Source organism: Morchella sextelata (genome assembly GCF_020137385.1).
Source record: "Morchella sextelata strain SCLS chromosome Unknown scls_26, whole genome shotgun sequence".
NCBI lineage: Eukaryota > Fungi > Ascomycota > Pezizomycetes > Pezizales > Morchellaceae > Morchella > Morchella sextelata.
In genome coordinates this window covers 509,692-524,262 of record NW_025408641.1, presented here as the reverse complement: position 1 = coordinate 524,262, position 14,571 = coordinate 509,692, and the positions used below count along the sequence as shown (strand labels likewise).

At 50.1% G+C, this 14,571-nt stretch overlaps 5 protein-coding genes across 5 annotated transcripts; 3 read left to right on the top strand and 2 right to left on the bottom strand.

Annotated features, from left to right (window-relative positions):
* Positions 1-1,427: 1,427 nt before the first annotated feature.
* H6S33_008407 (uncharacterized protein) lies at positions 1,428-2,766 on the bottom strand (the record flags this gene model as incomplete). The annotated part of the gene is made up of 8 exons (XM_044839751.1): positions 1,428-1,550; positions 1,749-1,787; positions 1,849-1,894; positions 2,064-2,084; positions 2,164-2,190; positions 2,358-2,395; positions 2,539-2,659; positions 2,723-2,766. The coding sequence occupies 8 exons, from the start codon at positions 2,764-2,766 to the stop codon at positions 1,428-1,430; spliced, it is 459 nt and encodes a 152-aa protein (XP_044687952.1).
* Positions 2,767-3,995: 1,229 nt separating this feature from the next.
* H6S33_008406 (uncharacterized protein) lies at positions 3,996-4,793 on the top strand (the record flags this gene model as incomplete). The annotated part of the gene is made up of 3 exons (XM_044839750.1): positions 3,996-4,149; positions 4,218-4,436; positions 4,510-4,793. 3 exons carry the CDS (start codon positions 3,996-3,998, stop codon positions 4,791-4,793), a joined length of 657 nt encoding a protein of 218 aa, XP_044687951.1.
* A 689-nt stretch (positions 4,794-5,482) lies between these two features.
* H6S33_008405 (uncharacterized protein) lies at positions 5,483-7,648 on the top strand (the record flags this gene model as incomplete). The annotated part of the gene is made up of 4 exons (XM_044839749.1): positions 5,483-5,704; positions 5,761-6,547; positions 6,596-7,560; positions 7,619-7,648. The coding sequence occupies 4 exons, from the start codon at positions 5,483-5,485 to the stop codon at positions 7,646-7,648; spliced, it is 2,004 nt and encodes a 667-aa protein (XP_044687950.1).
* Positions 7,649-8,489: 841 nt separating this feature from the next.
* H6S33_008404 (uncharacterized protein) lies at positions 8,490-9,026 on the bottom strand (the record flags this gene model as incomplete). The annotated part of the gene is made up of 2 exons (XM_044839748.1): positions 8,490-8,683; positions 8,735-9,026. The coding sequence occupies 2 exons, from the start codon at positions 9,024-9,026 to the stop codon at positions 8,490-8,492; spliced, it is 486 nt and encodes a 161-aa protein (XP_044687949.1).
* A 1,694-nt stretch (positions 9,027-10,720) lies between these two features.
* Positions 10,721-13,967, top strand: H6S33_008403 (uncharacterized protein; the record flags this gene model as incomplete). Its single annotated transcript, XM_044839747.1, has 3 exons — positions 10,721-11,155; positions 11,342-13,635; positions 13,706-13,967. 3 exons carry the CDS (start codon positions 10,721-10,723, stop codon positions 13,965-13,967), a joined length of 2,991 nt encoding a protein of 996 aa, XP_044687948.1.
* Positions 13,968-14,571: the final 604 nt, after the last annotated feature.

Genomic DNA, 14,571 nt, shown 5'->3' with positions numbered 1-14,571 from the left:
ATAGTCCAACACAGACATGCCATAACCAAAACACCCCAAGTGCAACACCCCGCCTATATATAGCCATAAAGATCCTTTCTCCCTTGCTGTACATCATAAAGCATCGAATTTCCGCTTAGTCGGACATATACGACTAGGATAACGACTCATGATAAGGGTGAGTGATATGCTGTGACCCAACCCACAAACGAAACTTGAACCTAGCCCCGAGATCGAGATATCACCGCCTGTGTGTAGGTGGGACAAAGAACACAACCAAGGTGCGGTTTGGATATGTGAGCCGGACTGCTACTGCTAGTGTAGGTGAGGGGTATGTGCATGTCATGTCTCCGGACGCAGTCCCGCAACCTGGCGTTTGGTGCTTCCCATCCAAGGCGATTCTCAATGTGCTTAAGCTTCAGATCTCCAGAGCTGCAGAAGGTGCCGGGAGCTCTGTAAAAGGCGTCCATGGCGTGGAATAATGATGGTCACGAGTAGACGAAACAAGACTTGGGAAAGCCTCGTCTCGTCTTATCCTTAAAGTGTCTTGAAAAACTCGAGACCCGTCAAAGTCTTAGTACGACAGCGAGTTGCGGGGTTCGAATCCCTGGTAGAGCCTTATTTCAAACCCTTTTTTACCCCAAATTTTTATTTTCTTTCGGATTTTAAAGTATTAAACCTAGGAGTGAACCGGAACCAGCTACAATTTTCTTTTTGAGAATGTTTAGGTGGGGGTGGGGGGAAGTCAAAAAGGTCTCGAGATCTGCAGACCTGGCCCTGGCTCGTCTTGTTTTCATTTTGCCAAAGGTCCCGAGGCTTACTCTCGAGACTACAAGTACTAAGTCTCATGCCCATCTCTAGTGTGGCAGATACGCCATATCCCCGGCTATGACAGGATCTTCCCACTCTCTACTGGTCGGAGAATTCTGTCATGAAGTGCAACTGCCGGCCTCCTACTAAGCCGAACGGGGGACTAAATAAGGATTATAAGACCTGCATACCAAGATCTAATCAACTGAGCACGGCTTTCCCCAAAGGATACTTGCGGTAGCTACAAGTAGTCCCAGACCCCCAGAGACCGGTCTAGTAGTCCAAGCAAGCCCATGGAATAACCTTAGGCTAGTACAGTGCCGCGGTGATAGTATATGTACAATTGAACCTAATAGACCTCGAGGACAAGGCTACATCACCGTCAGTAATGTGCACAATCCGACAAAGGAGATAGCCAGCTAGCAGTCAGGACACGAGTCGAGAAGCGCAGCTCTACGAAAAGGGCCAAGGTATTAATTACGGCCGCTCCTCTTCATTCATAGTATAAAAATAGAATAAAACTAGTATCTACTGCATTGATCGTCAAGGCGATATCTACTACTCCCCCCTCCCTCACCCCCACCCCCATGGACCTTCTACAACAAGACCAGACATAACCATGCAGTGTCCGGCAGGTACTAAAGTGGCGCAGAGAACTGCTGCACCACTTTTCCCGTGGTGTTTGGGGCTGGAAATGATGCTGGGCGTGAAGTCTGGGCGAGGGAGGGGACTAACTTGACAGCTAACCTTCCTGGTCTGGGCTATAATGACGGCTTCCCGGGGTTACTTCTGGTTTGGTGAAAAACGCACTGCAGAAGATTCCTAGCTAAGGACTCTGGAATGATGCATGTATTTGTTTTTGTCTTGTTTACTCGTACATGTATGGCCGTAGGATTAGTATCTGCTGACCAAACTGTAAAGCCTGGAGCCCGTTTCTGATTCTTGCGTAGAGTACATACGCCGAGGATACCTCCAAAAGGCTCGTGGGACCAACACTGCTGGAGCAATTGAAAAGGCGTCAGAAACACCTCACGCGGGGGGGGGGGGGGGGGCAGTTACATGCACCCACAAAGCCCTGACAACTAGATACAAGATGTACATGCAGCTGCCACATCAATCGGTACATCGATCCCCACAGTTTCGTGTACTTCGTCGTATGTCCAAGGTACACCAACACCGACACACCAACACCGACATCTTTTCCTCCCATAGATAGTATAGCTCAGATAGCTACCCCAGTTATGTTCTCCCCCGAAATAGGGGCCTAGCTGTACAAAAAGATATGATCTTTCCGCCTGAAATTCTCCATGTAGAAGTAGTAAGTACATACTAGTACTTTCTACCCAGTCTCGCTGCCAGACATGACGGGATTACCGGTTCCCATAAGTACAAGTCATCTTCCTGCAAACAGCACCCCATATATTCACAGCCACCGAGCGTAAGGAGAGATGATCAATCCCAAATCCGATAACATGCCAAGCTCAGATGATTTCCTGATCTTAGTTGTGGGGGGGGGGGGGGGGGTCTGAAACCAACCCTTACCGCATGGAGCCGGCCAGGTTGAGTACATGTAGAGTTCCGGACCGCCCAATTGCTCGTACACACGCTGCGCCGGCCCGGATTAGTAGTGCGTCATGTAGTATCACTCGCTACCATTACGCCACAGCGGGAGTAGTAGCTCCGAGACAGTGCAATTGCGCAAGGGGTGAAAGCTTATATCGTGTATCAGACAAGGACAAGGATACTAACCTTCGAAGCCAGTTTTACATTGGGGGCGTAGGGCCCGGTCTTGTTTTGTCTTGTCTTGTCTAGGCCGTGGTGGTTGTAGCGGACGTGCAGATCACCAAAAGACAGACCCCTCCCTCTAGGCCTGGTATGTAGGACAAACCAATTAATTCTCCGAGCCAACCCTAGTAGTACCAGTGTAACCCACTCAAAACCATGGCCGGACCTGGTGATGGAAATACGCCTTGGCATCATGGGCCATTTAACAGCATTTGGCTCCAGCTCAGCTCAGGAACCGGGTTGAGCGTTCGGTTTCGCAGATACGGGGATGGATGGCGTTATGGCCCACGGGTGGTGGGTAGGTAGGTAACACACGTACATACACAGGTGGAGGGGATGGATGGGATGGGGAGCGGTGACGGCATACCTCCGATAGACAGATGCTTTCGACTCGGGTGTCTGGCCTGTGGGGTGCGGGAGTATGAGACACGCGAGGTTTGGGCTGTGAGCTGTAGGTACCTAGTAGTAGGTAGAGTACAGTAGCTAAGCGAATTCGATATCTCTGTCCCTGAGGAATGTAGAGGATCTGACGCAGTGGGTAGAGTAGAGAGGGTAGATCGTGGTAGAGTACTCCCAGAGCGAGCAGAGCCGCGGCGGCTAATCAGAGGCTCACGGAACCAACCTTACCGCAACCGCAGTCTTACATGTAGTTACTTATCTCCAAGATCCAACACACCTCCACTCAGGCTTCAGCCAGCCGTGCCCCTACCCTGCTATCAACAATCAACAATCAACAATCAACAGCTCAATGCCTGCCTGTCTGGCCCCATAATCAGATAACTGCCCTCCCTCCCTCCCTGCCACGTACCAGCACCGTGAATCCCGATAGGAGGAGGGAGGGTGGGAGGGAGGAAAGCTGGATAAGATAGGAGCACTCCCGTTTCTAGCCGACGAGGGAAATATTAATAATTCAACCCCCAACAACAGCGAGAGCTGTGTTGGGCTGGGGGAATAGAGTATGTAGAATGTCGAAGCGCACCCACCGACCGCGCTCACGATCCTGCCTATGAGGCTGAGAAGCGACTCGCTCTGGTCGACCCCTTACGTAGCTAGCACGTCTTACTCTGGTCCCGTGGGCTGCTCCCCGGCGTGGAGGAGAGCTGGAGTGGATTGATGGGAGGTGTGGACCTCAGCTGCGCGCCGCGATCGATAAGGGGAGGGCGTATATTTAGTATCTCCAGGAGAGCTGGGTTCACGATAACGGGCCGGTGGTTCATATAAAGGCTTAGGGCGCTCGACTCGACTCGACCAGGTTTCCTTCCTTGTAGACCTTTAATTTTCTTCATTCCATTCCACTTCTCACCCACAACCACACTACACACAATACTTCAAGGCGCAATTTTCTACCCGTCTTTTGTTTTTAATTTTTCTATAAACTCTACTTCTACTTAATATAACAACCCCCCCCCCCCCCCCCCACAATGTCCTACAAAGCAGCACGTACGCTCCTCCGCACCACCACCGCCGCCCAGCGCCTCCATGCCACCCCCGACGCCGCCGCCGGCACACGGACCTACTCCGGCACCAAACTGACGGGCACCGAAGCCGTCGGCATCGCCACGGGCAGCAGCGACTGTACATCCCTCCTCAGCCCCGCCCCGCCCCTCCCCTCTCCTCCCCAAGACCAAACTGACGAAAAGCAGTCTCCTTCCCCGCTCTCGCCGCCCGCGTAGCAAGTCTCGAGGCCGCCCACGACTTCCAAGTCGCCACCAGCAACGCCGAGCTCTCCCGCTCGCTGCGCCGTCCTGCTAATGCCCGTGCCCCGACACCCAGAGCTGACGCAATGGACCTGTTCCCGCGCGACCTGGAGAGCAGCATCCTCAAGAACCTTGCGCGCGCGGGGCACCACGAGACTTTCGACAGTAACCATCCCCCCCCCCCCCCCTCTCCCTGCGAATTGAGTCCGTTGCTGATGAAAAAAAACCCCGTGGATAGACGTGCGCAGGAGATACTTCCGCGACGCCAAGCGCCGCCTGGAGAACGCCAAGATGCTGCACGCGGGGCAGGTCTACCATGAGGCGGGGAAGCGCATCATTGGGCTGCTGCTGCGGCAGGGGGCGATACCGGAGGAGGTGTATTTTGGCGCGGTGGGCAGGGAGGTGGGCATGAGGATGCTGGGGGCGGGCGTGTTTGAGCTGGAGTTGGACTCGAGGGAGATCTCGTTTATGTCGGTGGTGATGAGGGAGTTTTGTAGGAGCGAGAGGGCACTGTGGGCGTGATGGGTTTGGGGAAAGGGGAAGGGGTGGGGGGGATATGTGGGTTTTGGGGGGGTGTATAGTAATTGTAATTGTAGTGGTGGTTCTTTCTGGGTTGGTTGTGGTGTAATGGGAGTGGAGGGTTAATATTTGGGTTGAATTCGAATTGATCATACAATATCACTCGTGCCCCAGAGCTGCTCATGTGACACGGTACGGTGGCGGACAGTCAAACCCGACCACGACAACAACTATTACAAGCAAAATTGCTACCGACCTGCAACTATGCCACTTTGATCTAAACTATTAATAGTTTTGTATAATGATAGTAATAAAGGTTCTTATAAAATATACTGAGGGCTATAAAAAATAAATCAAGTTTGGTGTTACTAAAAGCTCCCTAAGTGTTAGTATTTTGTGTTATTCCCGGTAGAGAAAAAACCCAAAATATTCTAAAAAGTGACAAAATCGAGTGATATTTCATGATTACAGGGGTAGGAATCCGTTTGCTATACTTTAATTACGCGTCTGTGTCATACTCGCATGCCTAATACAGCTTCCCGGAAAATTTTTTTAAAGGATGCGTTTGCTCTCTTATAAAAGAAAAATAGAAATATTCTTTGTATTCCGGTTTAGAAGTAGGCGATAGCACTAGCAGCATTTGAGTCAATTCACTTGCACGACAAATAACAACTTGAACCTGTTTGCCAAATATGGTTTCAGCAAAACGAAAGCAACAGTTATTGAAAGCTAGAGAAGCAAAACAAAACCTAAAATATGAGGCTAAAACCTTGCAAAATTCAGAATTGTTATTTGACGATTCTTCAACCTTTGAGACTTACGATTCCGACTCGGTTGAGGATAGTGATAATGATTCGGAATTTCCGGAAGCAATGGAATGGTATCCGGAAGAAAATAATATGCTGGACACGATGGTATTATCTAGGCATAGAATCAATGGGAAATGCAATTTAACTGATAAAATAAATAGGAATCGGAAAACCCAGGCGCCCGTTCAAGTTTAGATTTACCCGACATTATGGAATATGAGTATGATAAGAAAAGTCCGGATTCGGGACTCGGAGGGAAGATAGCATGGATAGAGGGAGCTGGTTCTGAACTCAGAGGCGCGTATCGGGCCGGATCCAGATCTGCTGAATACCAAGCAAAAAAAAATCTCGAAAGTTTGGAAGCAGCGGCAAAATCAACATACAATATTGTCGCAATTTGGAAGAGGCAACAAGAATTAAAAATTGCACTACCGGTCGAATATAGTACTACTAGTACTTTGCAATCAGAAATTCAACACAGTAAATCGATGGTTCGAGTTGGCGACAACAGTATAAGGAATCTTTCCTCAGGCTCCGATGTCTCTGATCGTCAAAGCTTGAAACAGAAAAGAATTGGCGAACGGGCTATTGGTCTTCAAAATTTACAAACTTTACTCCGCCGAAAGACCGATCAAAAAGCCAAATTCGGTACCGAAGGGCTACGGGGTCATTTATTAAAAAGATATGAAATGGTTCATGCTTTTTTGCTTGCACAAAAAAAAACTCCAGATTTGACGAGAAGGACCGTCGCTTTGAATGTAGCACACTGTTTTGGACGCGGTGAATTTACGGCCAGAAATATTATCAAATGGGAAAATTCTTGGATTCAAGATGGAGCGATCCCGCAAGCTAAAATTGGTGGGAATAAACATCACGTGTTAGAATCATTGTTAAATGATGAAGGACTGCAGCTTGCAATTAGACAATATGCAATGAGTTTGAAAGATGGTAAGTAAAACAGAATTTAATTATCAGATTTATTCTAACTGTGAATAGGTATCACCTCACGTAAACTAGCTGTCATGGTTTGCCAATATATAAACACAGCTCAGGCTGTTACTGCAAATTCTCAGTCGGATCAACAAAATTCGAACGAGAATCTTCAAAAAGATATAGCAAATCTTGAGACTATATTTGACAAAATGAGTATTATTGACGATGAGAACAAAGAGCAAACACAAGGACAAAGGGGAATAGTGGCACGTACCGCACGGAGATGGTTGAAACAGCTTGGATTCAATTGGCGGGATATAAAGAAGGGTGTCTATTTTGATGGACATGAGAGAGAGGATGTCATTGAGTACCGCAACAATTTTGTCAACCGCTTGGAGGAACTATGGCCCTATGTGGTTGAATTCAATGACGACGGGTCAATGAAAGATAAAACCTATCCAGAGAACTATGTTGTTGGCAGCGAGGATAATAATTTCCGGCCCATAATCATTATTACACACGATGAGTCTATATTTCAATCACACGATAGCAGGCGACAAGGATGGCTTTATAAAGACCGGCAATTTATTCGTCCTAAAGGAAAAGGTCAAGGAATAATGGTTTCTGATTTTCTACTCCCAAACCGTCGGTTGTCAACAATATCTTTGAAACAGGAAGAGAAGGAACAGCTTGGACTACCAGAATTTGCTAGTATTCTATTTGAGTACGGGAAAGAGGAGGGCCATTGGGAAGGGAAGGATCTTGTCAATCATTTGACAGAAATTGCAATCCCAATTGCGGAAGCAGTTTACCCCGGTTATCGATTTCTTTTTCTTTTCGATAATTCAGCAAATCATGGTGCATTTGCAGACGATGCCCTACGGGTTCAGAATATGAATCTCAACCCTGGCGGAGTACAGTCATTCCTCCGTAATGGATACATAAATGGCGACCCAACTCAAATTCAAGTTATGTGGGAATATAAATATGGAACTACAACACCACCAACTCGGGATTCAGCTATACAGGTTGATAATAATTCCAATCCGATTCGCGTCCAAAAAGGTATTCAAAAAATACTTTCAGAACGAGGGTTATGGCCACCGGAGGGCATGAGATTGGAATGCCCCAAAAAACTTTGTGCAGATTGTATATCAGCCAAATGTTGCAAAATATGTTTGAAAGGAACAAAATGTGGACCCTGTCGGGAAAAGAAAGTTTGCAGTGGACCATGCAATAAAAGACGAAAGTGTGATGAGTGTGAAAGAAGACGAAACTGCAATATTTGTATCGCAAAACGCAAATGTGCACGGTGTGAATCATATGCCAGTGTATCGAGAGATTGCTTGAAGTGCAAATCGATGCCTCCCAAATGTAGTACAGATGGTATGTAAAATTAATTCACATCAATTACTCAAAGCTAATTAAATTTATTAGGTTGTTGTGCGAGAAGAGTACTGTCACTAGAAACCGATTTTCAACAACAAGCGGGGATGTTGGTAGAGGAAACACGAAAACGCGGACACTTAGTAGAGTTCTTTCCAAAATTTCATTGTGAACTCAATTGGATCGAGTATTATTGGGGGAGTTCAAAAAGATATGCAAGGGACAATTGCGAGTATAATCTTGAATCGTTACGGAAAACTATACCACTAGCTCTAGCATCGGTGCCGGATTCTACTATTCATGCCTTTTACCATAAATGTATGAGACAGATACAAGCTTACCGAGCCGGTGTTCAGTTTGGAACGCCTGAGTTTGTGGATTATACTAAAAAATATAAATCACATAGACGGATTTATTTTATGGCGGAAGATATTTAGTATTTAGTATTGTATGTATTTTAAAAAATTATTCCGCCCGGTTTTGTTAACAACAGCATGACCCGGTTAAATCAAACAATAATAATCCCCAGTTGGGTTAAACAATAGTAATGCTACCGGATTGAAATTAAATACTAATTTTTAGAATCCCATTCGATCATTTTCTCCTCAACTAATTTCTTCAAAGCCTCCTCAGAAAATTCCCCGGCTCTTCTCAATTGTATCTCAAATTTGCGTTTTGCTGTCCCCATAGCCGATGACCGCTTAGCTTTCCTAACATTTTTTGCCCTCCATCTAGCTGAATTCTGTCTTTCACGGGTTTTCTTATCTTCAATTAATTAGCAAATATTAAATATATTCAGAATTAAATCTTACCAACCTTGAATACCTAGATTCCTCTCTTCTTTGAGGTCTGAATGCGCTGCTTTGTGGGCCGGATCCCCTACATAACTGGTTGCATGATGGTGGAGGTGTTGCCAAACCGCTTTGTGAGGGTCTTTCCGGTGTTGAAAATCTTTATTGCAGGTAGGAACAGGACAACTAGAAAACTTCTCTGGCCTTTGTCCTAGTAGTGGATCAACTGTTTGGATGGCTGGGGGTGCCCCTTTGACTGGCCTCTTTCTAATTCTACCCGTTGCTGTGTAGCCATAAGGAGCTTTGGAGGTGGACATGATGGTTGATGCGGTTGCTATGTGAACTCGCATTCAATTGCAAACCACCCGGGTTTATAGGGGCAACCAGCAATGATTTGGAACTCAGATCAGTTGCCCGGGTCAACCAACAATGATTTGCAGCCCACTCCAGTTGGTCGCGACTTCCCAACCCAGCCTGCAATGCTCCCCCCCCCCTAACCCTCAGCAACCGCCCAACCGAACCCTCAATAACAACTACCCTAACCCATGTGCCGAGCGCGATTACTAATCAAAACCGAAAAGAGCAAAACGGTTGATTTTGGCTGTCCGCCACTGTACCTGTGAAGAGCAGAGTAACCCACCGCCATGTATTTATGTAACATGTAACCTGTAGCACTCTGGGGGGGGATTTCCCAGACAGACACTGCAGCCAGCACTCCACATGTAGGTAGGTACCTGCCTCTGCCTGCCTGATACATTTGATCCCGAGCCTGGTTGCGATGAGAGTATCGCATGATCGGCCCGAGAATTCATGTCCGGACCAGCTAGCTAGCTACATAGCCAGCCCCCCACCCAATTGTGCAGCAATAACGTTGCCCCTTTCCAGATGCACTGGGGAATCGTTGGGGGTTCTATGATTGATCTATCTCAGGGCCGGCCCGTAGAGGATGGTGGATCATGGATGGGAGAGAAGAGAAAACTGACATCGTGAGCAGGAACACGTGGCGCGTGCTCTGCAGTCGCGCGGACGTGGACTAGCGGTGCCGGCTAAGGAAAGCTTGGTGGCCGCGGTGGGTTAGCGGGGGGAGAGAGAGTGTGGTTGGGGGTGGGGGCGAGTGAGTGGGTGAGGGAAGTAGCAGTGAGTGGGCGAGTGAGTGGGTGAGGGAAGTAGCAGTGAGTGGGCGAGTGAGTGATGCTGTGGTTACGGGGTGGGTGTGGCGGTGGCAGTTACAACAACCACAGCAACCACCACAGCAACCACCACACCCGCCCACCACACACACACACCCAGTGCCACCCACCCACCCACCCATACCACACCACACACCACACACATTCCCAATCTTCAGGTTCCAAGGCGTTCCACTGTCCAGGAAAAAGGAAGGGCTCGCCGTTGTTGTAATCTAGATTTACCGGCTGTGTGATGCTTGTCGGCGGACAGTACATGATACATACAAGTACCTACTCTCCGGTACAGGCTGGATACAGCTACATACAGTGGTTGCGTCTTTGATATTTCCGAATACTTTAGATAGGTTACACGTGCAGCAGGCGTAAATCTCGTGGCTTCGATTTCACGTTCGTTGGCTGGCGTGTCTGCAAGCAAGCAAGCACATCGAAGTTAGCGGAGTAGAGACAGCAGCAGCAAGCAGCAAGCAGTAGAGACGAAGGGAGGAAGAGACTAGAGTAACGACAGTAAACCTCCAGACCTTTTGTGTTTATTTATTTTTTTTCTCTTTCCTCCTCACTTCTAGATCTCCCTTCCCTCGCCCCCCCAAAAGCACAGCAGCTACATATTTTTTTTCACTAGCTAGCTACAATAGAAGCTACACAGCAGCTTTGTTTGTGTTTTTTTTATAACCTCCCCCCCTCTCCCTATCCTACATATCCATATCCTACATTCAATACCATAGTCATAGTTTACCTTATCACCAGTATCCAGTCTCCCTCACAATCATAACCGCCCCCCCCCTCCTCCTCATCCCCCTAACTCACCCCCGCCCTCCATCTCCATGGCCGGCACAAAGAAGAAAGCAAAGCTCCCCTTCCCCACGCGCTCCAAGCTCTCGGCCCCATCGTCGTCGACGTCGACATCGAAATTGCCCACCTCCCCGGCGCCCGCGGTATCGACCGTCCATGCTTCCGGGAAATCCTCGTTACCGGCAACAAGCACTAGCGAGTCCAATCTACACGTCCACAGCAGCAGCAGGGTCTCACCAGCACGGACTAGCACCCCCGCGGCGGCGCCCAAAGATGCGGACCCGCCGTCTGCGTCTGCTGCTGCTGCTGCTGCTGCTTCTTCATCTGGATCCCCAGCCACCACTATTACTGAGGCCTCCTCGAAGAAGCAGAAGCAGCAGATACAAAACCAGCCGGCATCGTCGTCGACACCGTCGACGATACGCGGCGGCGGACAGAATACAGATTTACCCGCGAATGACGTTGAAGTACGTATGATAACGGCCTAGCTATTGTTGTTGTGTCACACCTCTTCTTGCCCTCCTTTTGCTTCTTCTCCATAGTCCGCTTCTCTTTTCTCTTTTTCTTTTTTTTTGTGTTTTTTTTTTCCCCTCTGGAGATAGAGATAGGGAGGCAATCGTTTGCTAAACAGTCATCCGTCCCGCCCCCTCCAGAAACCGACATCGCGGTGGTTCCTACGCACCGGCACTTGGCCTCGAGGCGGGAGCAGAAAGTCCGCACCCGTCACCAGCGTAGCCTCAGAACACGTCTCGGGAACGACAAGCCCTACACCATCAATCAAGCACGGCAAGACGAGTGCACCAACCCGGGAGGAGGAGACCCGCGATTCGTCTGTTCCAGCAGCTACCACCATTACCACGCCATCAGCCATGATCACAAAGTCAGCGACCCCATCGATGAGAGCCCCGTCACTGCATCCTTCCGAGGCCGAAGCTACGGAGACACAGGGGGACAGTAAGGACGCGGTGGAGGGCAGCGAGAATAACGAAACATCTGATGCCTCCGCGGCACAACAGCCTGCACCTGCCGCGGGGTCGTATTGGTTTGGGTGGTGGTATGGGTATGGGCCGCCGCCAGAGACGCAGGCTCCGCCGGCTCCAAAGTCAGAGGTGCCAGAAGTGCAGCCGGAGGAAGCTCCGGCTGTGGAGGTTGTGGTCGCAAGGGAACCTACTCCGCCGCCCCCACCACCACCACGATTGCCAACGCCCCCTCCCCCTCCTCCGCCGGTTCGGGACCCGACGCCTGAGCCAATCGCCCCAGAGACGACGGAGGTGCCGGCGTTGGACGGGGCGGCGGATAATAAGGCCAAGGAGAGGCCAAGGTCGTGGTTTGGGCTCTGGGGAGGTGGGCCATATCCTGAAACTCAGACTGTCCAGGAGGCTCCCGCGGAATCTGCAGAGACGGTGCTGGAGCAAGTGCCACAAGAGTCAAGTTCGTCCGCCGCCCAAGCAGCTACAAGATCTGAGCCAGCAGCCCCTGCGGTCCCTGCAGTAGAGGTTGCTGCAAAACAGTCTGAAACTCATCTACTGGGGGCTCACGTAGATTCATCGGCGCCTCTTTCATTGATGCCCAGTGCCACGGAAACGGTCAGTTCGACAACGAGTGCGGCTCCTGCCAGGGCCTCTTCGGGTTGGGCATTCTGGTCGAGGGATCGGTCGAAGCCTACCAACCCTGCGTTGGATAGCAATGCCAGCAGCACGACGACTGTGGGCCAATTGGCGGTGGCTAATACTCCTTCGGCATCAAATCCTCAAAAGGCAAAGGTGAAGGATATACCTGCACCAGTTCCTGCCCCGCCTCCGGCACCTGTCAATGAGCCTAAGGTCGCTCGCTCGGTCAGTAATCTACGGGAAGAGTCTCGCCCGATCACTCCTAAAAAATCAGATGCAAGCATGTCTGCAGCCGCCGCTGTGGTGCCGGTTACTCCACAACCGGCGGCGGCTTCGGCTTCTACCACTGTGCCAAAGACACCCACCAAAACCTCGCCGGCCAACCATGTGTTCCCCGAGTTTGAATCGTGCTACCACAAGATGCGCCAGCCATCTATGTTCTGCCAGGTAACCAAGGTTTTGAAGAGCCAGGTTCCGCTCTTCAAGAACCAACCCCCTCCCCCGAAGAAACATTTATATCTTGCGCCAGCACCACTGCGCATCAAAAAGGCGGTGGCGATAGGTGTGCATGGCTTTTTTCCGATGCGGCTGGTGCGGACGGTGTTGGGTGAGCCTACGGGGACATCTATACGCTTTGCCAACTCCGCTGCTGGCGCCATCAAGCGATGGGCCGAGAAAAACAATGTAGAGGTTGAGATTGAGAAGATTGCCCTAGAGGGAGAGGGCAAGGTGGGCGACAGGGTGGAGACGCTGTGGAAGCTGCTATCAAACTGGATGGAGCATGTCAAGAACGCAGATTTCGTCCTGATGGCGGCGCACTCGCAGGGCGTGGTTGTGGGCGTCCAGTTGCTGGCACGGCTCATTGAAGAAGGGTGCGTGAAGGAGAAGGCACGAGTGGGCTTCACGGCTATGGCGGGGATTAACCTAGGCCCGTTCTACCACCTCCCGACCACGATCCTGACGGGCTCGGCGAAGGAGCTGTTTGAGTTCCAGAAGCCCGACAGCGCGCCGTCGCAGAAGTACATACAGGCGCTGGAGGTGATCCTGCGGCACAACGTGCGGGTGCTGTATGTGGGCAGCATCGACGACCAGCTGGTGCCGCTGGAGTCGTCGACGTTTGCGAATGTCACGCATCCGTATATATTCCGGGCGGTGTTTGTGGATGGGCGCGTGCACGCGCCGGACTTTTTGAGCCACTTGGTGGGCTTCGCGATGAAATTAAGGAACCAGGGTATCTCGGACCATGGGCTGATAAGGGAGCTGAGTAACCCGTTGGCGGGGAGCTTGTATGGCGGCGAGGGACACTCGAGGATCTATGACGATGTGCAGGTCTATGAGTAAGTTTTTTCTTCTTGGTTTTGTGTGTCCGTTGGGCTTTAATTGCTTACATGGTGGTGTCTGCTGCAGCTTGGGTGTTCGCCATGCGCTCGAGACGACGGAATGTGAGGGCGTGGAGATGAAAGTGGAGCCTTTTGAGCTGCCGACAAATACGAATAACCCGTTCTTCTTGCCATGGAGTATGAGGGGCATGCTGGAGGAGCCGCATGTCAGGAATAGGCTGCATGAGGAGTGCATGCAGCTGTTGGAGCAGTTTGAGAATTGGAAGCCGACGTCGAAGGTCTTGAAGGATGTCAAGTTTAGGCTAGAGGGCATTCGCAGTAAGCTATAAGAGTCCAGACTCTCTCTTCTTCTTCTCCTCCTTCTTCTTGTTTCTTTTTTTTATCCCGTTTTTATAAAAAATCAGCGCCGTGTTGTGAGATGTGGGGGTAAAAAAACGTATGATAGCCTGGAGTCTTTGTCGGTTTTTTTTTTTTTTTTTGGTTTTTTTTTTTTTTCTCCTTTGTGGATGGGAATTCCTTGTGTGTGATGTGTTATTATTCGGCGCTTGGAGACTTTTGCAGATTGCATTGCATTGCTCGTTTTCTTCCAGAACAGTCAGTACCAGTACCGGCGGCGGCCGATAAGCCCCCCCCCCCCCCCCCCACACCACAGCAAAACCCCAATTGATGGGGTTATCACACGCATTCTGTTCCCTATCATCATATCATAACTAGAAGGTGGGAGGGAAGCTGGGCGGGGTTAGGGGCCGGGACAGGGTACAGCTGTTTTTTTTATATCATTTTACAGCATCATGGGGGCCTCTCTCTCCGTCAGAGGCCTATTTGGAGGTCTTTTTGGTTCCTCCTTCGCGGCGGGCAGTGGCCGCGGTGTGGGAGAACGAGGGAGGTGGGAGAGTTGGGGGGTTACCAAAAAAAAAAAAGCGGGCGTGGTGC